Raw genomic sequence first — 22,714 nt, 5'->3', positions numbered from 1 at the left:
GCCTTGAACTGCCATTCCCTCCTCATCTGCCTATACTCAAAGATGGCTCCTTGTCTCATCCACTAAGATGGATGAAAACTCTGGAGGCAGGAAGCAGTATACCGTGTAATGGCTTGGGCTCCACACTGGTTGAAAGGCTGACAAGTCAGAAAAGATATATTACAAAAGCCTGATCCTGATCCTCTATTAACTGAGGGCACCTTCCATAGTCCAGCTTTCCTTTCCCTGCGGAAAACTATCATCATCCTCTCTCCCAACCTATACCTGATGTGGCCTCCACAAGACTTCCAGTAAATAACAAACTACCTTTTCACAAAACCATGATTCAGAATTTTCTCTTATATTTCTTATAATACTGACCATGGGTCACAGTGCTTAGTATACAGAATCACAGCCACACATAATATGAATTGCAAAGTTTTCTGACCTCTGTTTCTTGTGAATTTCCTTCCATTTTTTCTTCTCCATCATTAATTTTTGATTTTAAGGATGGATTCTAAAAGAGCAAAAAAGATACATACACACACACACAAATTTACAATTCAATTAACTGCAAATCAATTTTAGAACAGTGAGAAATCATTACTTTTAATAAATGAAAAACTAAAAGATCATTCACATTATATACCACCTAACATTAAGATCACAGGTTTCAAAATGTTCTACAATTCATCAATAAAATGCTTAAATCCTCCTAATTAATGTGGTAGTCTCTATGTGGTAGTAAGAAAACGGGCTTATTCTCCTTTCCTTCAGGTTTTCAGAGCTCGTAGTAATGCTCTTTGAAGAGAGTTTATCTATTAAAAGAGAATACTGGCTATGCATAGTGGCTAATCCTGTAATCCTAATACTCTGGGAGGCTGAGGTGGGAGGATCGCTTAAGGCCAGAAGTTCCAAACCACCCTGGGCAACATAGCAAGACCCCATCTCTACAAAAAAACTTAAAATTTTGCTGGTTCTATCCCTGGCAACATAGCAAGACGCTGTCTCTACAAAAAATAAAAAAAATTAGCTGGGCATGGTGGCATATGTCTGCAAACCCAGCTACTCAGAAGGCTGAGGTGGGTGGATCACTTAAGCCTGGGAGGTCGAGGCTGTAGTGAGCTGTAGTCTTGCCACTGCATTCCAGCCAGGGTGACAGAGCAAGAAGACCCTGTCTATATACGTACATATAAAGAATACTAACAATTTTTTTTACATTAAATGCCTAAGTCATTTGTGTAACCTATTTGTAGGACTTAAAGTATCCAAACATTCTAAAACTTGCTATCTCTCATTAAAATAAATGCAGAGGAATAAAGTTATTTTCTTCTTCCCAAGACTATCATCTTCTTATCAGTTTCCTTGTTTATCTTTTCTAAAATTAAGCTGTGAGCCAGCTTCCTTTATATAACAGAAAGTGAAAAAGTAGCAAGAAATCTTTCTGAAAGATGATATATAGATAACAGTATCTGTGTGACATTTGTGAAAACACCAGCACATTATCAAGACACACAGTAATCAGAAATTGCTTACTTTTTAAAAATTGTTTTCCTAGATTTACTAAAATAAGATGGAGTAATAGTTTCAAAAGTAAATTTCACAAGGCTAGCCTTTAGGTTTCCAGGGTTAAAAAGTTCCTCTAGCTGAAAAGGCTAATGTGAAACCATCAATACTTTTGGTTAAATAAACTAAGTTGAAGATCTGTGATGATGAGACCTGCAAAAAGATAAACCACACCAGGTAGACAACATGTAAACAGAGAAACACCTGCCCTATCACAGTAGGAAAAGCCACCACTCAGGTCCCACTGTCTGCTGTCATGCAGCAAAGTGGAATCAGTGTTACCAGTCTAGAATTTTAGGTGAGGTCCACAAGTACTTAAAAGTTGGTAATTAACTCAAAAATTTTAAACAATGTTAGAATCAACACTATGCCAAACAAAACACATCTGTGTGCAGGATTTAGCCCAAAGACCGAGTGTGCAACCCCTAGAAAAATGCCAAATTATAAAGACTGTAATAAATCTGTGGTATAACAAGATTATTTACTCTTCTACCAAAAAAAGGAAAATACATATATATTCCATCTGTAAGGTTAAATAACATCACATACCTAGTAAGTGGCAAAAGTGGAACTAGAAAAGCCAAGCCCTCTAAATCTTAGCTCCACAGGATTACAGCCTCTAACACTAGGCTGCCTCTCAACATTATCATCCATGGATAATCATTCGTGCATAATACAATGGTGAGGCACCAAACAAGTGATTGCATACCTTTCTGTCTTTGTGCCACTGCTGATGCTCCAAAACTATGTTCTTAATATTGTCAAAAAAATCATCCTTTATCAAACTGAGGGCTTTATCTGGCTTGGACTTATCAACCGAAATTACACGTTTCATGTTCTGATAATGATCATGAACATTCAGCATTTCCTAAAAGCAAAAAGATGAGTCCTTTATTTCACTTTTTGAGGAGAAACTAAAAGGCAAAACCAACACAAAATAGTCACCTTCCAAAGTGACTTCCAGTTGATAGGGAATAACATGCTACAGTATGTTGAAAATAACATAATCATGTAAACAAAATAGTGCAACTTCATTAACATAGAGGTATGGATTCCAGAGGTATGGATTTATTAACTTACCTCAACAAACATTAACTAAGATACACTTATAGGAAGACACTGGGGAAAGACGAAAGAGTTAACATACAATTCCATTCTAGAATATCACAATTATTTGTAGCATGATGTATCATTAAATATTGCTACTGATAACTAAGATATTTTTATATCATATTATCACATCAAGAATATTTATGGCCAGGTGCGGGGGCTCACGCCTGTAGTCCCAGAACTTTGGGAGGCCGAGGCAGGTGGATTACGAGGTCAGGAGATCGAGACCATCAGGGCTAACACAGTCAAACCCCATCTTTACTAAAAATAGAAAAAATTGGCCGAGTGTGGTGGTGGGCGCCTGTAGTCCCAGTGACTCGGGATGCTGAGGCAGGAGAATGGGGTGAACCCAGGAGGCGGAGCTTGCAGTGAGCGGAGATCGTGCCACCGCACTCCAGCCTGGGTGACAGAGCAAGACTCCATCTCAAAAAAAAGAAAAGAATATTTACATAGTCCTTTATGCTCTGCTGGAAATTCCTATGTAACGACTCTCATCCCAACCTGCCACAGAAATCCCAAAACCTATGTGCCTGTTCCCATAAGTTTCACCATTACTTCAGCGATAAGATTCAGGATTAAAAGAAATAGAGGGTAGGCCAGGTGCGGTGGCTCACGCCTATAATCCCAGCACTTTGGGAGGCCAAGGCAGGAGGATCACGAGGTCAGGAGTTCAAGACCAGACTGGCCAACATGGTGAAATCCCATCTCTACTAAAAACACAAAAATTAGCCGAGTGTGGGGGTGGGCACCTGTAATCCCAGCTACCTGGGAGGCTGAGGCAGGAGAACTGCTTGAACCCGGGAGACGGAGGTTGCAGTGAGCCAAGATCGCACTGCCACTGCACTCCAGTGGGGGCAAGAGAGCAAGACTCCATCTCAAAACAAAAAACAAAGAAATAGAGGGTGATTTATGACACCATTTGTGGCATTATTTATTAGATCTTCTTCCTCCACAAATCTCCAGCCAAATGGGCAGATCTGCAGGGTAAGGAAAAAGACAGCATACTACAGGTAGACTTAAGAAAACCTGGCATAGGGACTTGGTTCTAAGATCAGGAGAGAACTACTGACATTTCCATCACAGATGGACATTGCAACATCTGAGTCATCCCTAACTCAGACTACTCAATTCATTTCCAGATTTTGGTAGAATCAACACCTGTTCAAGAAATAAGACACTAGGCCAGGCACAGTGGCTCATGCCTGTAATCCCAGCACTTTAGGAGGCTGAGGAGGGCGGATCACCTGAGGTAAGGAGTTCGAGACCAGCCAGACCAACAAGGAGAAACCCCATCTCTACTAAAAATACAAAGTTAGCCGGGTGTGGTGGCACAAGCCTGTAATCCCAGCTACTCAGGAGGCTGAGGCAGGAGAATCGCTTGAACCCGGGAGGCAGAGGTTGCGGTGAGCCAAGATCGTGCCATTGCACTCCGGCCTGGGCAACAAAAGTGAAACTCTGTCTCTTAAAAAAAAAAAAAAAAAAAGAAATGAGAAACTGATCAATAGTGGTAAGTGCTCACATACACGGGATCTGCAATGGGAGAACAGTGTCCAGACATGGAGAGCCCCTAACTCTTTATAGTTTACATTGGCTGTGCTCTCATGATTTTTATTTCATGTGATATAGAAAGACCACCAGCCAGATCTAGTTTTTGAGTCTGAGCTCTGTCATTTTCTCAATATATGACAATAGGGAAGTCCCTCAACGTAAGAATCACATTCACGTTTCACATTTGTACAAAATGAACAAACCCACCATTGTTAATTATTAAACAAGCTTATTATACAGGTGAAAGTATTCTGTATAATGTAAAGCACTATACAAAATTAAAGAAGCCAGGCCCGGTAGTGTGCACCCGTAGTCCCAGCTACTCAGAAGGCTGAGGCATGAGGACGGCCTGAGCCCAGGAATTCAAGGCCAACTCAGGCAACATAGCAAGACCCCCACTCTTTAAAAAAACAAAAAAGAAGAAGAAAATTAAATAAGAAATAAAAGACAGTGCATGGACTATGGAGCCTTACAGACTTGGACATTCAAACCCAGTGTCTGTACCTTATTGTGCCTCACCTGATACAAACTAGTTAACTTCTCTAAACCTCAGTTTCCTTATTTTTAAAACTGGGGGCTGGGTGCAGAGGCTCATGCCTGTAATCCCAGCACTTTGGGAGGCTGAGGTAGGCAGATCACCTGAGACCAGGAGTTCGAGACCAGCCTGGCCAACATGGTGAAACCCCATCTCTACTAAAAATACAAAAAATTAGCTGGGCATGGTGGCGGGTGCCTGTAGTCCAAGCTACTCGGGAGGCTGAGGCAGGAGAATCATTTGAACCTGGAAGGTGGGGAGGTGGAGGTTGCAGTGAGCCAAGATCATGCCACTGCACTCCAACCTGGGCAATAAGAGGGAAACTCTGCTTTTAAAAAAAAAAAAAAAAAAAAAAAAAGGCCAGGTGCAGTGGCTCATACCTGTAATACCAGCACTTCAGGAGGCCAAGGCAGCCAGATCACCAGGCCAGGAGATCAAGACCATCCTGGCTAACACAGTGAAACTCCGTCTCTACTAAAAAAATATATATAAAAAATTAGCTGGGCATGGTGGTAGGCACCTGTAGTCCCAGCTACTCAGGAGGCTAAGACAGGAGAATGGCTTGAACCGGGAGGCAGAGCTTGCAGTGAGCCGAGATCGCATTCCAGCCAGGGCGACAGAGCGAGACTCTATCTCAAAAAAAAAAAAAAAAAAAACTGGGGAAATACCACCTCCTCTGCAGGGTTACTATGACAGTTGGTGAGATAACACACATAGAACATCTAGCATAGTTCCAGGCATTTGGTGAGTACTCAGCACACAATGTCCATTATTATAACTGTATAAATGAAGAACAGAAATGAAATAATTTGCTCAAGGTCCTACTTACATAGCAGAGGGCTAGAAGTCAAATGTTTTGATTCAGTATCCTGTTCTCTTTTCATTTTATTATGCCTCCTTAACCACAAAACTAGAACAAGTGGCAGAATCATGACCAGAATTTGGATCTTCTGAAATGAAGACTTAACAGCAGTTGCAGGCAGTAAAAGGAAAATTTAAGAGTATTAAATTTAAGCATTATCAGTGGGAACGGATCACAGGCTATGCTAGAACAAAAGATACAGAGCCAGCAGAAGTATCAAGGGACAAGGCTCTCAAAGCAATTATGTCACAAGCCAGAGATCCAACAGAGCCAGGATAACTTCACAGACTATTCCATTCCTAAAAGATTCCAGGTATAGGTATTTCATAGCTGACCCTTCTCACACTCTTCTCTATTCACTCTAAAAGAGTAGACCTTTGTGCATCACCCCCAACTTAAGAGAGCTTAGAATGAAAAAGCACGTTGAAAAAGATATGTTGAAAAAATATTTACATTCTACCACCAAATTGGTCAATAGTCAGAAAAATTATAACCAGCCAAGCATGGTGGCTCATGCCTATAATCCCAACACTGTGGGGAGGCCAAGGTAGGAAGAGCAATCAAGCTCAGGAGCTCAAGACCAGCCTGGGCAATATAGCAAGACCTTGTCTCTACAAGAAAATTTTTTAAGATTAGCCAGCATGGGCCAGGTGCAGTGATTCACGTCTATAACACCAGCACTTTGGGAGGCCAAGGTGGGTGGATCAAGAGGTGAGGAGTTCAAGACCAGCCTGGCCAAGATAATGAAACCCTACCTCTACTAAAAATACAAAGATTAGCCCGGCGTGGTGGCACGCGCCTGTAATCCCAGGTATTCGGGAGGCTGACACAGGAGAATCGCTTGAACCTGGGTGGCAGTTGCAGTGAGCCAAGATCATACCACTGCACTCTAGCCTGGGCCATAGAGCAAAAGTCTGTCTCAAAAAAATTAATTAATTAATTAATTTAATTTAATTAAATTAGCCAGCATGATGGTGAGTGCCTGTAGTCCCAGCTACTCAGGAGGCTGAGGTGGGAGGATCACTTAAGCCCAGGAGATTAAGGGTGCAGTGAGCTACAATTGCACCACTGCACTCCAGCCGGGGTGATAAAGCAAGATCCTGTCTCAAAAATTTTAAAAAAGAAATTATAACCAACTGGGTTCAAATCATCTTTTTTCATTAGAATATTGATAAGAATGTCTTGCTGTTGGAAAATGTCCTGTGCCTCTCTCTTCATGATTCACATCAGCATTTCTCAGCTTTCTGGTATCCTGAAATCTTTCTTCCATTCTCCACAATTGCTAGTCCAAACATTTTCAACTCTCAGTTCCCTGACCCCGATGATGCTCTCTTACAGTCCAGGCAGTCAAGTCTGTTTGCCTTCTATTTCTCCTCTACACAAAGATTTATAAAAATCCATTCTCACCTTCTTTCCTCAAGTTTCAAAGGAAGAAGTATGCCTTCTGCTCAAGGCTACTCTCTAAACTGGATTCTCAATCACAGACACACCCACCTCCTCCACAGCAGGAACCCTGCTGCTACCTCTCCTGTATACAACCATTCCCTCTAACTAGCTCCTTACTTCAACTCTAAACATAAACATTATTTCTCTCCAATCTCTAAAACTTTACGACTCCCCTCTGCCAAAAAGACAAAATACAAATTCCTTCTATTATACAAAGTACTTTTATCTTATTTAGTTTTGTACATAAACTCTCTCCCACCTCTTTCTCGCTAAGCTGCTACAGGGAAAAAAAAAAAAAAATCCTAGTTCTTGTTACACTTCACTCATTTGCTTGTCGAATGACAAATTTCCAACCCCAGTCCCACCTCAGACCAGTCCTTTGCTATCCACAAACAGGCACTGCAGCCATACAGAACTGAGTTTGAAGCTTAGCTCCATTACTTCCTAACCTAGTCTCTGTAACTCAGTTTCCTCAACTTTAAAACACAGATAAAACCCCCTGCTTTTAAAAATTATTTTAAACACTTATTTTGCAGAAATGTTGAAGTAAACTAATCTACACAAAATATCTTCCCAGAGTTCCTGCATTATACTATGTCTTCAGATATTGAGGAATATTCAGTTCCTTGTAATATAGTAATTCTTAACCTTTTTGGGGGACATGAACACCTTTGAGAATCTGAGGTTACAGTACCTCACCCTAAAAATGTATCCTTATGGGCTGGGCAGGGTGGCTCATGTCTGTTATCGCAGTACTTCGGGAGGCCAAGGCGGGCAGATCGCCTGAGCTCAGGAGTTCGAGACCACCCTGGGCAACATGGTGAAACCCCATCTCTACTAAAATACAAAAAATTAGCCAAGTGTGGTGGCATGTACCCGTAGTCCCAGCTACTCAGGAGGCTGAGGCATGAGAATCGCTTGAGCCCTGGAGGCAGAGGTTGCAGGTTGCAATGAGACAAAATTGCGCCACTGCACTCCAACTTGGGCTACAGAGTGAGACTCTATCTCAGAAAGAAAGAAAAAAAAAGGATCCATATGTATGACATCAATTTTTTATACAATGTGGTGGGGGAGAGGGCACATGGATGATCCCCAGGCCAGAGATTAAGAATCCTTGCTCGAAAATAAAGTCACTTTACAGAACAGACCCAGAGTGCTCTCAAAAATCAATTTGCTACCTGAATTACAAACAACCTGACAGGCTCATGCTATTGCAACATGGGGACAACCGGGCACAGTGGCTCACACTTGTAAATTCAGCACTTTAGGAGGCCAATGCGGGCTGATCGCTTGAGCCCAGGAGTTCAAGACCAGCCTGGTCAACACAGTGAAACCTCACTTCTACTAAAAATAGAAAAAATTAGTTGGGCATGGTAGTGCATGCCTGTAACCCCAGCTACTCGGGGGGCTGAGACACGAGAATCACTTGAAACTGGGAGGCAGAGGTTATTGTGAGCCAAGATTGTGTCACTACATTCCAGCCTGGGCAACAGAGGAAGACCCTACGTAAGGGAGAAAAAAAAAAAAAAAAGAACATGGGGGCATCTAAACAAACATTTGAGTAAATTGAAGATCTGATCCCTCTCTTTCAATTGTAATACAAGAAAAGACTGAGTAGGGCTGGGGAAAAGGGGAATTAACATTTATTAAGGGTATACTGTGTGTAATATACCACACTCGGCACTAGTTTGGTATCACCTCATTTCAACTCTCACAACAACCGAATGAAATAAAATATTATAATCCTAATATTAATGAGGGAGATATTTAGGCTTAAAGAAAATTTAAAAGCATGACCAAAGTGTCCCCTTACTCCCTCGTCTCCTCTCTATATGTTCTTTTGAAATATCATTGATTTAGAAGCCTGTAACCCTGTACTGAGATTTTGTTTTAACCTCAAAGCAATGCTTTTCTACTCATGCTTAAAAAGATTTGTAACACTACTTATCCATGCATAGGATTTTTCTCAATATTGTACACTCAAACAAAATACCAAAATATATTATCAAATAGATTCACTGTTTTCAATGGTGGGTTTTAAAATAAATGTTAAAACTCAGGAAGTAGGCCGGGCGCAGTGGCTCAAGCCTGTAATCCCAGCACTTTGGGAGGCCGAGACGGGCGGATCACGAGGTTCAGGAGATGGAGACCATCCTGGCTAACATGGTGAAACCCCGTCTCTACTAAAAAATACAAAAAAAAAAAAAAACTAGCCGGGCGAGGTGGCGGGCGCCTGTAGTCCCAGCTACTCGGGAGGCTGAGGCAGGAGAATGGCATAAACCCAGGAAGCGGAGCTTGCAGTGAGCTGAAATCTGGCCACTGCACTCTAGCCCAGGCGACAGAGCGATATTCCATCTCAAAAAAAAAAAAACTCAGGAAGTAGGCCAGGTGCTCATGCCTGTAATCCCAGCACTTTGGGAGACCAAGGTGGGCAGATCACTAGGTCAGGAGTTCGAGACCATCCTGGCTAACACAGTGAAACCCTGATTCTACCAAAAATACAAAAAATTAGCCAGGCGTGGTGGTGCACACCATTGTGCTCCAGCCTGGGTGACAGAGACTCCACTTAAAAAAAAAAAAAAAAAAAAAACTCAGGAAATAAATGCATATTGTTTTTTTGTTTTTTAAAACGGAGTCTTGCTCTGTTGCCCAGACGGGAGTATAGCAGTACTATCTCAGCTCACTGCAACCTCTACCTCCTGAGTTCAAGCAAGTCTCCTGCCTCAGCCTCCCCAGCAGCTGGGACTATAGGCGTGTGCCACCACACCCAGCTAATTTTCGTGTTTTTAGTAGAGACGGGATTTCACCATGTTGGCCAGGCTAGTCTCAAACTCCTGACCTCATGATCCACCCACCTCAGCCTACCAAAGTGCTGAGATTACAGGTGTGAGCCACCACGCCTGGCCATGCATATCGTTTTTTAAAAAAGTAAGTAAAGTCACTTTAAACTCTTGTTTTATGACCTAACGGTAGTTTTAGTAATGGAATCCACATATCCTCAGTCCAAGTCCAGTCTTCTACATCTTTTTTTCTCATGCTATTTTAAGATTTGTAAGTCTTGATATATTTAGGCTATTTTATTTCTGATACTCTAGAGGAACAGCATCCTAGAGTGGTGAAAATCATTAGAAAAATCAGTGTCCAGTAGATGAAGGTATAACCTTGATATGTACTTGGCAATAAAACAGTTTAAAAAAAATTTCAAGAGCATAAAAGAAAATTTACCTCTAATACATCAGAAGTGATAAGCTTCATCACACGATCACTTGGGTCCTTAAATTCTTCTGTAACTTCAGCTCGGTGAATTTTTTTCTTCATCCTATATGACAGCTATGTGATAATACATGTCTTTTAAAATAAGTATCTTTTAAACAGTATTTTTAAAACTATTGAAATATAAGCCAGCACTAAAAATAGTCTATTAAATAAACACAGATAAAACAAAAGCAGCTGTAAGGGTACATTTGTTAAACATCCACGTTCTAAAGACTATTAGACTTGTGAAGTATCCTTTCACATGTCACGCCACATGCCTACAAATTCAGGTAAGACAGAAATTACATAATTTGCCAGCTAATGGCAGAATCAGAACTAGTGCTCTTCAATCTAGTGTCTCAATTATCACAAGATTAAACAAAAACAAGTGTTATTAGAAGTTTCAACTTTTCACCAAAGAATTTTTAACAATTTTGTACGTCTTTCAGTAACCTCCTCTGATGTTTGAGACATGAGCAAATGCAAATGTCAAATCTAATTTCTTCTCAATACAATTCGCTTAATATGTGGCATCCAGATATACTGCATTCAAAAGCAAAGGCTCCATTTTTGTTTGCAGAAAAAAAAGTAGTAATTAGAAAATACCATCTCCTATTTTTAAAAAGCTACAAGGCCGGGCACGGTGGCTCATGCCTATAATCGCAGCACTCTGGGAGGCGGAGGCGGGTGATCACCTGAGGTGAGGAGTTCAAGACCAGCCTGACCAACATGGGGAAACCCCATCTCAACGAAAAATACAAAAATCAACCAGGCATGGTGGCGGGCGCCTGTAGTCCCAGCTACTCAGGAGACTGAAACAGGAGAACTGCTTGAACCCCGGAGACGGAGGATGCAGTGAGCTGAGATCGCACCACTGCACTCCAGCCTGGACAACAGGGCAAGACTCTGTATCAAAAAGGCACACACATAAAAAAAAAGTTACAAGCCAGGCCGGGCGCTCCCAACACTTTGGGAGGCCGAGGTGAGTGGATCACGAGGTCAAGAGATCGAGACCATCGTTGCCAACATGGTGAAACCCCGTATCTACTAAAAATACAAAAATTAGCTGGGCTTGGTGGTGCGTATCTGTAGTCCCAGCTATTCAGGAGGCTGAAGCAGGAGAATCACTTGAATCCAGGAGGCAGAGGTTGCAGTGACCCGAAATGGTGCCACCGCACTCCAGCCTGGGCGACGGAGTGAGACCCTGTCTCAAAAAAAAAAAAAGGCTAAAAGTCTTGAACACTATCAATACTCATTCCATTTTCTGGAGATTGAGAGGTTTTATGGACAATAAAGTGTAATTGCTCATTTTGAAAAAACCAAATTATTTTAGGCAACATACCAATTTGGGCATTGCTGTAAAGTGAAATGCTCTGTCTAGTCGTAGCTTCCTAAAAATATAAGCAGCATCAAAATGCTGTGCATTTACTAAATCTTGCTGAAATTTTAAAACTTCATCCCAATCCTTCAGGGCAACTCTGATCTGCAACCAGGAAGAAAAAAAAAACGTTGTACTAAATGTAAACATATTTTCACAAACATATTACAATTTTAAAATACTGGCGTTTTATTTAAATCATATTTAATCACATAATATTTATTATAAAAATATGGTACTTGTTTTACATTTCTGCAAAGGAAAAATAACTCACTAAGTATTACCTTTTGTTTTGGTTGACACAGTTGGGTGTTATATAATCCATATAGCAGATACAAAGCACCAACTCTGATCTGGAAGGTGTATGGAGGTAAAAAATACCGCCAAGCCAAAGCCAAAGCTTCTTTTGTAAACATGTTCTTTTCTAAATTTCTCATTCTGCCACTAATAAACAGAGAGAAAATATATTATGACTCATTAAGTGAATAAGTAATAAACAAAAGCCAGAAGTATATACTTGTTTAAACGGTAGTTATAATAATTTGATGAGGATTGCATACCCAATTCTTTCATGATTCAAGCACAGAGATAATTTCACACCAAGGCAAAGGCAACTACTAGGTAAACATGATGCAGTTTCCAAAAGCATCAACTTTACTTGCCAAATTGAAGAGCAAGAAGGAAGGGGTTGCAAATTATTATTGGTTAAATATTTAAAACCCGTAATGTTAAAATAATCATGGTTATGTTACAGAACTATGTGCATTTTAATATATAATCGTCAGAAATGCTTGTTCTTTGGTGCTGTAGAGAAGCAGCACTTGAACGTAAATTTTATGTCTTCAGCAAGGCCATTTTTTTACTTTCTACAAAAAGGGGACAGTCGCCAGCAGTTTTGCTACACTGAACAAAGGAGACAGGGTCATTTATAACTTGACGCGTCTACTTTGGACTTCACATTCTGTATCTGTCTTGATTGACTAGCAACTTAGAACTTGAAGTAACTTGTGGAATGCTGAGAAAGGTAAAAACACTTTTAAATAAGGAAGAGGAACAGGCTATGACTTAATGCTTGCTTGGACCAGTATAAGCACGCCAGGGCAAATATTTAGGCTAAACTGTAAGAGCTAAGAACATAAAGTACACTGATTTCTTTATTACAGCTAGCAGATATTTGAGAATGTTAGCATAGGTCTTTGAATAAATTTTGCTTCTAAGAGAAGTTACTATTTAGTCTTAATTTGATGGGGAGGAAAGTCTTTCAAGACAAACCTCTACTTTACTTTTTACATAATGAACATTTTCTCCAGTATTCTCAGGGATTTGCACTAAATCTCCTCTGTCCTTGGGAAGCCTAAGTGAAAAAGTTAGAGAAACAGCACAAAGTAACCCACACTCCTAATTGTCCAGAGCACCACAAGCTCATTAGAAGAAGGGAGGAGCAGGGGAGAAGAGCATACTCCAGCATACAACCAAAAGCTTTGTCCAAACATCCAAGAGAGCAACAAGGCTTTCTTGGCAATCAATCAAAGAAATAACACAGGAAATGTACCTGAAAGCAAAGTATCTCGGGTACCCAAGATCACTAAGGAAAACTCAGGTTGGAAACTGCTTAGGGCAAACCTGCCTCCCATTCTATTCAAAGTGACTTCTCTGCTCACTGAGATAGATGCATATCTGATTTGCCTCCTTTGGAAAAGCTAATCAGAAACTCAAAAGAACGCAAACGCAACCATTTGTGTCTCACCAATCTGTGACCTGAAAGCTCCCTCCCCACTTCCAGTCTTCCTGTCTTTGCTTCAAGTTGTCCTGCCTTTCCAGACCGAACCAATGTACTTCTTACATATATTGATTGATGTTTCACGTCTCCCTAAATGGACAAAACCAAGCTGTGCCCTGACCACCCTGGGCACATGTCGTCACAACTTCCTGAGGCTGTGTCAAGGGTGTGTCCTCAACCTTGGCAAAATAACCTTCCTAAATTAACTGAGACATGTCTCAAATTTTCGAGGTTCACATGTATTTTCTGTGGATATAAACAGCATAATGAATAAACTATCTGAAACTGTTCTGCTGTGCTAAGTTAACAAAAAAATTTTTAAAACAAGGCCTTAAAAAAGTCAATGTAACAGTCTTCTTACCACTTTGGATAAAACAATGAAGCCATATTTGTGCATACTGTATAGGTTTCTATGTAAGACTTGAAATTAGTAGATAAAAAATGCCAGATTTCAAATAAGACATAGCTAAATGTCTCAAAGTGTTGACGCAAGTGACTAATACACTGTACAAATATAAATATGTAGAACTTTCACTTTTAAAACAGCAACAATAAAGACATTCACCCTGCAGCCATAAACAGGGGCTCCATTACATCTGATTACAATGCAGGGGTGGAAGGGAAGGGGGTAGTAGAAGGACGTTTTGGCTCTTCAAATAATAAATATACGAAAAGAACACAAAATACCTACTCTAGTTATGGTAACCAAAGTAATTTCTCAAGAAAATCCACCACTCCTCTAGTGATTCCTGTTTCTTTTTTCATTTTAGGTTTTCCCTACTAGAAAATGTAACTGTTACATTTTTAGCTAAGGTTTCCTTAAATGCATTTTTCCCCCCAAAAAGTGGTACGGTGGAATATTACGGATTTTAGAAACAGGCAGATACACAGTTTCCAACATCTGCTCTACAATCCACTATCTTTGTAATGGAGAAATTACTTAACATCTTTAAGCCTTAATTTCCTCATCTATAAAACAAGGATAATTGTACCTGCTTTTTATAATTGTCTTATGCAATAAAGCTATACATTGCATTTAGTAGCCATTTAATAAAGCTATACATTGCATTTAGTAGCCATTTAAAAAAAATTAGTCTCTCTCCTTTTATTAACCGTACAACGAACAGCTCTTCATCCTCCATTTCTTGCAATTTAAAAACCACAAAGGTAATTTGTTTACACTGACAGAGAGAAAATGAGTTTTAACATTTTGTTCAGAAAAACATAGTTTTAATCATAAGGTTTAACTCATTCCGAAAATCAGTTATTTAGCCTTTTCAATATTATATGTACTATGCTAATAAAAATAGATTCATCCAGTCACTGTCCTCACAGAGGTCAGTCTAGTCAAACGAAAATTTTAAAACGGTAGTAATAATGAACATTTGAACAGCCTGGCCAACATGGTGAAACCCCATCTCTACTAAAAATACAAAAATTAGCCAGGCATGGTGGCACGAGCTGTAGTCCCAGTTACTCGGGAGGCTGGAGGCAGGAGAACGTCTTGAACCCGGGAGGTGGAGGTTGCAGTGATACAAGATCGCACCACCACACTCCAGCCTGAATGACAGAGCGAGACTATGTCTCAAGAAAAAAAAAAAATAATGAACATTTATTGAGGACTTAGAATGCATTTCTGATATATCAGCTCATTTGATCTTCACAGCTTCTGAGGTTTATCATTGCTTCTATTTTACAGATATGGAAACTCAAGTAACTTGCCCCAAGTCACAGTGGACCCTGCAATTAAATGCAGCCAATTGGGATCCATAATCTATGCCCTTAACAATCCCACACTGCGTTTTCAACTATACCATTACAACAAAACGTGGCAAGCGGTGAGATAAAATAAAAACAGGGTGCCATGGGGGGCGGGGGGGGACATGAACAGCGTAGTCAGTCTGGAAGAGCGAAAAAGACTTCCCTGAGGAAGTCATTTGAGCTTAACCCTGAGTAAAGAATAAGGTGGAAAAAACAAGAGTTGCGGTGGAAAGCTCCAGGCTTAGGAAAAGCCTGTGGAGGGCCAAAAAAAAAAAAAAAAAAAAAAAAAGCAGCTGCTGGAGCAAGAAAGTGAGTGCATGGAGGGGACTCGCAGGCGAAGCTGGAGAGATGGGCAAAGGCCAGTGAGGAATGATCTCGGCAAGTCAGAGAATTCAAGCGTTATCCCAAAGGCAATGGGTACCACTACAGAATGAGCCGGAGAGTGACATGATCAAATTTGCACGTTTGAAAAACAACTTTCGGCCGGGCGCGGTGGCTCACTCCTGTAATCCTAGCGCTTTGGGAGGCCGAGGCGGGCGGAGCACGAGGTCAGGAGTTCGAGACCAGCCTGGCCAACAGAGTGAAACCCCCGTCTCTACTAAAAATACAAAAAATTAGCCGGGCGTGGTGCCGGGGACCTGTAATCCCGGCTACTCGGGAGGCTGAGGCAGGAGAATCACTTGAACCCGAAAGGCGGAGGGTTGCACTGAGCCGAGACCGCGCCATTGTGCTCCAGCCTGGGTGACAAAGGGAGACTGTGTCTCAAAAAAAAAACACAAACAAAAAAAAAAACAACTTTGGTTGTTGTAGGAAAGATTAATTCAATCTCGAAGGGTTTTGTCTTTGCTTGAGTGTTTTTAAACATGAGGTCCTAGAACAAGACTGTAGAACAAGACTGGGGAAGGGCAAATGATAGTGGCCTGGGTCAGGGTGGAGGCAGTGGAGATGGAGAGAGGAGTTTAGAAAGGAGGCGAAGCAGAGACGCATATTTGGCAAGAGGCCGCAACAACCATCAGGGCAGAATGAAACAGCAGGGAAAGTGCGTTGCCTGCGCACAGGGGAAGGTCCAGGAGTGATGGAGGCAACCTTCGGTGACTGCCGCTCTTCCAAGTGCAATATCGCCGGGAAGGAGGCAACTTTCTACACCACCTGCAGGAAGGGAGAGGCGGGCGGTGGACAAGAAACACCCACCAGAAGATAGTACCGAACTTCATGTTTCTCCAGAGCTCCGTGAAGTCCTCGAAGCGTACACTGTCCGTCTCCTGGAAGCGGCTGAGCAGCGCCTCGCAGTCAGTCTGCAGGCCGGGAGGAGTCCCCATGGCACCCGAAGCCCGCACACCTCTACCCGACTAACCAGCAGTGGTCGCCCAGGAAACCAACCCTGAACGGCCCGCCCCCTACGGCGTGCGCACACGCGCTCCGTGTCGTATTATCCGGCACTTTTAGCTCCGCCTTTATCCGGGCTCTTGCTACCGGTCGTCTGCTTAATGCGCGTGCGTGAAAGCGTTCTGCTGTTTTACTGGCTGAGATTGCTCTCACCCAGAGTGCTAAGATCCACCCTTCTATTGAAGAGGTTTAGTTGAAGAGGTTTACGTCTCAAGTGTTGTGTTTGCTCACGAGCGGTTTTAGGTCTTCATTTTCCGCTAGGTTATGTAACTTGACTCTACCCTTACTAGCACTCTCCTTTAAAGTGACCCTAGTGTGACATAAGTGAACTTTTGAGCTAGGAAAGAACAGTCCCAACCCCACCCACCCCCAAGTGGGAAGAGAAGCTAAAGAAGGCTTGCTAGGAAACAAACTGAACTCATTCTCCTTCTGGTCATCGAGAACCCTAATACTCTGTACCCACATAATACGATGCTTAATGTGTGACCCTCTCTTTGTAAACCCTGGTATTCTGCAACCACTCTTGAAAAGAAGAGCTGTATTTCATACCCTCTTGTAAACAGACGCCCTCCCACCCCGCCACGCATTCACCCCTGTGCTACATAGTACTTAGAAAATACCTACTTCTTATATTATTATTTGGATGAAGTGCCTTTTTGTGTACACGTTGCCACCTAGCTTCCTTCCTCCAGGAGGTAGCTATGGAGTAACATTTTGAATTTTAGACCATTTCTCTGATTGAAAGATATGCTATCATTCTTCAGGAGAGGTATCCTGATATTATAGAAAAACATTGGGCTTTCTGTCTGTAAATGGAGTATCAATTCACTTTACTTTCTGATCCTTGACCTATTTTTTTGTTTGTTTTTTGGATTTGTTTGTTTTTTGTTTTAAGACGGAGTTTCGCTCTTGTTGCCAGGCTGGAGTGCAATGGTGCGGTCTCGGCTCACTGCAACCTCTGCCTCCCAGGTTCAAGCGATTCTTTTGCCTCAGCCTCCCGACTAGCTGGGATTACAGGCATGCACCACTCCACCCGAATTTTTTTTTTTTTTTTTTTTTTTTTTTTTTTTTTTGTATTTTTAGTAGAGACGGGTTTTCACCATGTTGGCCAGGCTGGTCTCAGAACTGCTAACCTCAGGTGATCCACTCCCCTTGGCCTTCCAAAGTGTTGGGGTTACAGGCGTGAGCCACTACACCCTGCCCTCTTGACCTGTTTTTTAAATGTTATGTGATATTTTATGTCACAGAAAAATGTATGTGATGTGTGAGATAAAAAGCATAGCAGTTAAACACCTGTGCACCTTTCACCTGTGTAGGAACCAGAACATTACCAACACCTTCACATCAATCTGCGATTTCCTCCTCTGACCTATTCCTTTGCCTGTACCCTACTTTAATCACAACTACTGGTTGGGTGCGGTGGCTCACGCCTGAAATCCCAACACTTTGGGAGACAAAGGCAAGAGGATCGCTTGAGCCCGAGAGTTGGAGACCAGCCTGGGAAATATGGTGAAAATTAGCCAGGCATGGTGGTGCACAGCTGCAGTCCCAGCTACTCGGGAGGCTGAGGTGGGAGGATCACCTGAGCCTGGGAAGTGGTGGTTACAGGAGGCAGAGGTTGCAGTGAGCCAAGATCATGCCACTGCACTCCATCCTGGGCTACGGAATGAGACTGAATCTCAAAAAATAAAATAAATAACTACCTTGAATTTTGTTCCTCTTTCTCATTTATATATTTTATCACATATGTATGTATGTTTAAATGGTATATTTTTTAGTTGTGGTTGGTTTTGAGTTTTATGAAAATGGTATTGCAATTTATAATATGTGTTATTTGAATTGCTTTTAAAACTTGTTTCCAAGATTGACTCATATTATTACTCATAATTGTAGTTCATTTTTCAGTGCCAATATTCTATTGTGCAAAAATATACTGCTTATTCATTATTTCCTCAATGGAAATTTAAGTAGATTCCAGATTTTGCTATCATAAACAATGCTACTTTGATCACTTGTATATGTCACCTTTGTAGGGTTGTCAGATAAAATACAAGAGGCCCAATTAAATTTGACTTTCAGATCAACTAAAAAAAATATTCATTGTTTATCTAAATCTAAAATATAATTTAACTGGGCATATTATATTTTTGTTTGCTAAATATGGCAACTCTACTTGTACGTTGCAGGAATCTAGAGTATATACACCTAGAATTAGAATATATACCTACCATTATCATCACTGTTAAATAATAAGAGGTGCAAGTGTTCAACTTTATAATTTTAAATTGTTTTTTAGAATAGCTTGACTTGGCCAGGTGTGGTGGCTCACACCTGTAATCCCAGCACTTTGGGAGGCCAAGGCAGGCAGATCACTTGAGGTCAGAAGTTCAAGAACAGCCTGGCCAACATGATGAAACCCCGTCTCTACTAAAAATACAAAAATTAGCCAGGCATGGTGGCATGCGCCTGTGGTCCTAGCTACCTAGGTATGAGAGGTATTCTCATACCTCTCACAGAGGTATGAGAATCATTTCAACCTGGGAGGTGGAGGTTGCAGTGAGCCAAGATCGCACCACTGCACTCCAGCCTGGGTGACCGAATGAGACCTGTCTTAAAAAAAAAAAAAAAAGAATAGAATAGCTGGACTGATTTACACTTCACTAGCAGTGCATGAGATTTCCTACTTGAGCCGTATCATCTCACAAATTTGGCTTCTAATTGTGGTCTTAATACACATTTCTCTGATTACTAATGTGGTTGTGTATCTTTTCAAATTCTGATTTTCTATTCATATTTCCTCTACTGTGACATGCTTGTTTATATATTTTGTCTATTTTTCAATTGTGGCATTTGACTTTTTCATATTGATTTGTAGAAGCACCTTATATATTCTGGATACTAAACTGGTGTTTGTACTATGTGTTGTTGTTTATTTCCTAGGTTGTTTTTATTTACTATCTTTATGGTGATTTTTTTATGTATAGAAATTCTTTTTTTTTAATATAGTCAAATTTCAAAATCTTTTCTAATAAGGGCTCTTGTATCTTAAAGTTATAAGTGTTTTCCCTATATTTCATTATTAGTATAACTAATAAATCTTGAATGCTGAATGACTTAACACAAACTAAGCTTGTTTTTCTTTTACATTAAGTTCAATTAATGACAGGATGGGGTGAGGAGGGTTCTGCTTCAAGCAGTTACCTGCTGACCAAAGCTGATGAAAACTCTGCCATCTTCAGTGATTGACTTTCAAGGTCACCTTGAGCACCTTGAGTGACTTGGCTGGAATGTTTTAGTGAAGACATCGAGCCTGTGGACTGGAGAAGAACAAGAATGTGGAAGATTGCATGAGAGATTTTTATGGGCCAGGCCTGGAAATGGTATGCACTCAAAGTGTGGTTCACTGACAACTACTGGTCTGCAAACTGTTTATTACTTCTCCATCTCACAACAGTACAGAAATTAAGAATAAGTGCTGAGATGGTTTGGCTCTGTGTCCACACCCAAATCTCATCTCGAATTGTAATCCCCATATGTGGAGGGACGGACCTGTAATCTCCATGGTTTGAGGGAGGGAGGTGATGGAATCATGGAGGAGGTTTCTCCCATGCTGTTCTCATGATAGTAGTTCTCATGAGATGTGATGGTTTTATTCGTGTTTAACAGTTTCTCCTACACATACTGTCTCTCCCCTGCCACCATGTAAGATGAACGACCCTTCTGCCATGATTGTAAGCTTCTTGAGGCCTCCTTAGCCATGTGGAACTGTGAGTCAATTAAACCTCTTTCCTTTATAAATTACCCAGTGTCAGGTGTATTTCTTTACAGCAGTGTGAAAACAGACTAATACAAATGCTTATTAACTTTATATAGCAATTTGATGGAATAATTTGATATGAGTTTTTAGATTTTTAAAAATAATTTAATGTTATTAAAGTTTATAAATATACTGGTCCATGATAGATTGGGGGGAAATGGTTCATTACAACAGACAATTTGAGAAGCACTGTTATACACCATTTCAATCCACATTCTATTGGCCAGAATTCAGTAACATGGACTTATTCAGGTGCAAAGGTGGCTGAGAAATGTCATCCCTAATTAGGCAACCTTTCCCCAACAATAGTTCCAATCTCTGGAAGAGGTGCACACATCTTTGTTGGACCATGTATTAGCTCATTCCTGCTGCTATAACAAAGTACCATATAATAGGTAACTTAGAAACAACAGAGATTTATTTCTCACAGTTCTGGGAGGCTGGGAAGTCTAAGATCAAGGTCCTGGCAGATTCCGTGCCTGGTAAGGGCTGCTCTCTGCTTTCAAGATGGCACTTGTTGCTGTGTCCTCACATGGCATAATAGCAGAAGGACAAAAGAGGCCTAGCTAGTTCCTCCAGCCCTTTTATAAAATAATTAATCCCATTCATGAGTCCTCATGACTTAATTATCTGCTATGACCCTACCTCTTAATGCTATCACATTGGCAATTAAGTTTCAACACATTAATTTTGGGAGACATTTAGACCAGAACAGACTGCCAACATGTCTGCTGCAATTTTATTCAGAAACTCTGGAAGTATTACCTTTCACTTTTAATTTACTCTCATCCATCTAAAAATTTATTTCTATGTATGGTATAAGGATCCTATTTCACTTTTTTCCATATGTATAACCATATGTATGTATATGTATTTTCCATATGTATAATTTTCCAGCATCTGTTATTGAATAGTCCATCCTTTCCCAAAATTCACTTCTGTTATATATCAAGTTGTATGGCTAATTGCAACCAGTATACAACTGTATGGCTTTGTACCTGTTATTAAAATACCAAACCATAGTGCAGTATTTCCATTACTGTTAGTACCACTCTAAGCCTCCTTACTATCCTCAACTCAAACACTTGGACCCCCCCAGGCCACAAATCCCTTAACCTCCCAGCCTCTAAAACTGAAGTGGTTAAGCCTGGCACAGGAAGAGACCTTCAGTGCCGCTCCAGCTTCAGTCTACTCCTAGGGTTGTTACCTACCTTCAAGGCTCCATTTAGATTTCACTTCTCTAACACCATACTCTAATTACTACAGCTTTTTAAGTGAATTTACTTAAGAAAGAAATTTCTCTTATTGTTCTTCAGGAATATCTTGACTATTCTTGAATTTTCACTTTTTCATATAAATTTTAAATTTGACTTGTCAAATTTCTCTAATAGTGCCATTGGGATTTCAATTGAATTTGGGAAGGAATAACAGCCTTTTTTTTTTTTTTTTGAGATGGAGTTTTGCCTTTGTTGCCCAGGCTGGGGTGCAATGGTGCAATCTCAGCTCACTGCAACCTCCACCTCCTGGGTTCAAGTGATTCTCCTACCTCCTCCCAAGTAGCTGGGATCACAGGCATGTGCCATCACATCCAGCTAATTTTGTATTTTTGGTAGAGATGAGGTTTCCCCATGTTGGTCAGACTGGTCTCGAACTCCTGACCTCAAGTGATCCACCGGCTTCTGCCTCCCAAAGTGGTGGGATTGCAGGTGTTAGCCACTGAGCCCAGCTGGAATAATATCTTTATTGTATTATTTCTATCCATAAACATTTGAGTCGCCTGTAGCATCTTTACTGAAGTTTTATAATTTTTCTCCCTGAACTTTTTACTTGTCTTTTGTTAGATTTTTCTTATATGTCTTATGTTTTTGTGTAGCTACTGTATTTAGTATCTTTGACTGCCTTACATTTTCTAACTGCTTGATTCCAATATATAAAAATGCAATTGAATTATATATATATTTATCTAGTATCCAGTCCCCTTGTTAAACTTTTATAATTTTTCTGTTGATTCTTTTAGGCTTTCTATATAGATGATATCTGCAGCTGTGAATAACAATAGTAATGATAGCTTGCTTTTTCCTTTCCAATCCTTATCGCTTTTATTTCTTTCCCTCTTACTTCATTTCCCAGGCTAAGACCTCCCATACTGTTAAAGATAAACCTGAGAGAATGGGTGTGTGTCTGTTCACTAATGTACCATCAGCACCTATAAGTACTTGCTACACAGTGGGTGCTCAATGAAGAATCTAGTGATGTTTTTATTTCAGTTATTTTACTTTTTAGCTCTAACA

The 22,714-nt window shown here is 40.7% G+C and overlaps 1 protein-coding gene across 1 annotated transcript in view; it reads right to left on the bottom strand.

Moving 5' to 3' along the window:
* SNAPC1 (small nuclear RNA activating complex polypeptide 1) overlaps positions 1-16,614 on the bottom strand; it is a 32,991-nt gene extending 16,377 nt beyond the window's left edge. The window contains exons 1-6 of the mRNA XM_007986908.3: positions 16,412-16,614; positions 11,964-12,123; positions 11,644-11,784; positions 10,272-10,376; positions 2,255-2,413; positions 428-496 (exon numbers count right to left, since the gene is read on the bottom strand). Of these exons, the coding sequence (XP_007985099.1) occupies positions 428-496; positions 2,255-2,413; positions 10,272-10,376; positions 11,644-11,784; positions 11,964-12,123; positions 16,412-16,539 (762 nt within the window). The 5' untranslated portion in view covers positions 16,540-16,614. The remainder of the gene's footprint in view (positions 1-427; positions 497-2,254; positions 2,414-10,271; positions 10,377-11,643; positions 11,785-11,963; positions 12,124-16,411) is intronic.
* Positions 16,615-22,714: the final 6,100 nt, after the last annotated feature.

Source organism: Chlorocebus sabaeus, chromosome 24 (assembly GCF_047675955.1).
Source record: "Chlorocebus sabaeus isolate Y175 chromosome 24, mChlSab1.0.hap1, whole genome shotgun sequence".
NCBI classification, from domain to species: Eukaryota; Metazoa; Chordata; class Mammalia; order Primates; family Cercopithecidae; genus Chlorocebus; species Chlorocebus sabaeus.
This window is presented reverse-complemented; position numbering and strand designations above follow the sequence as displayed.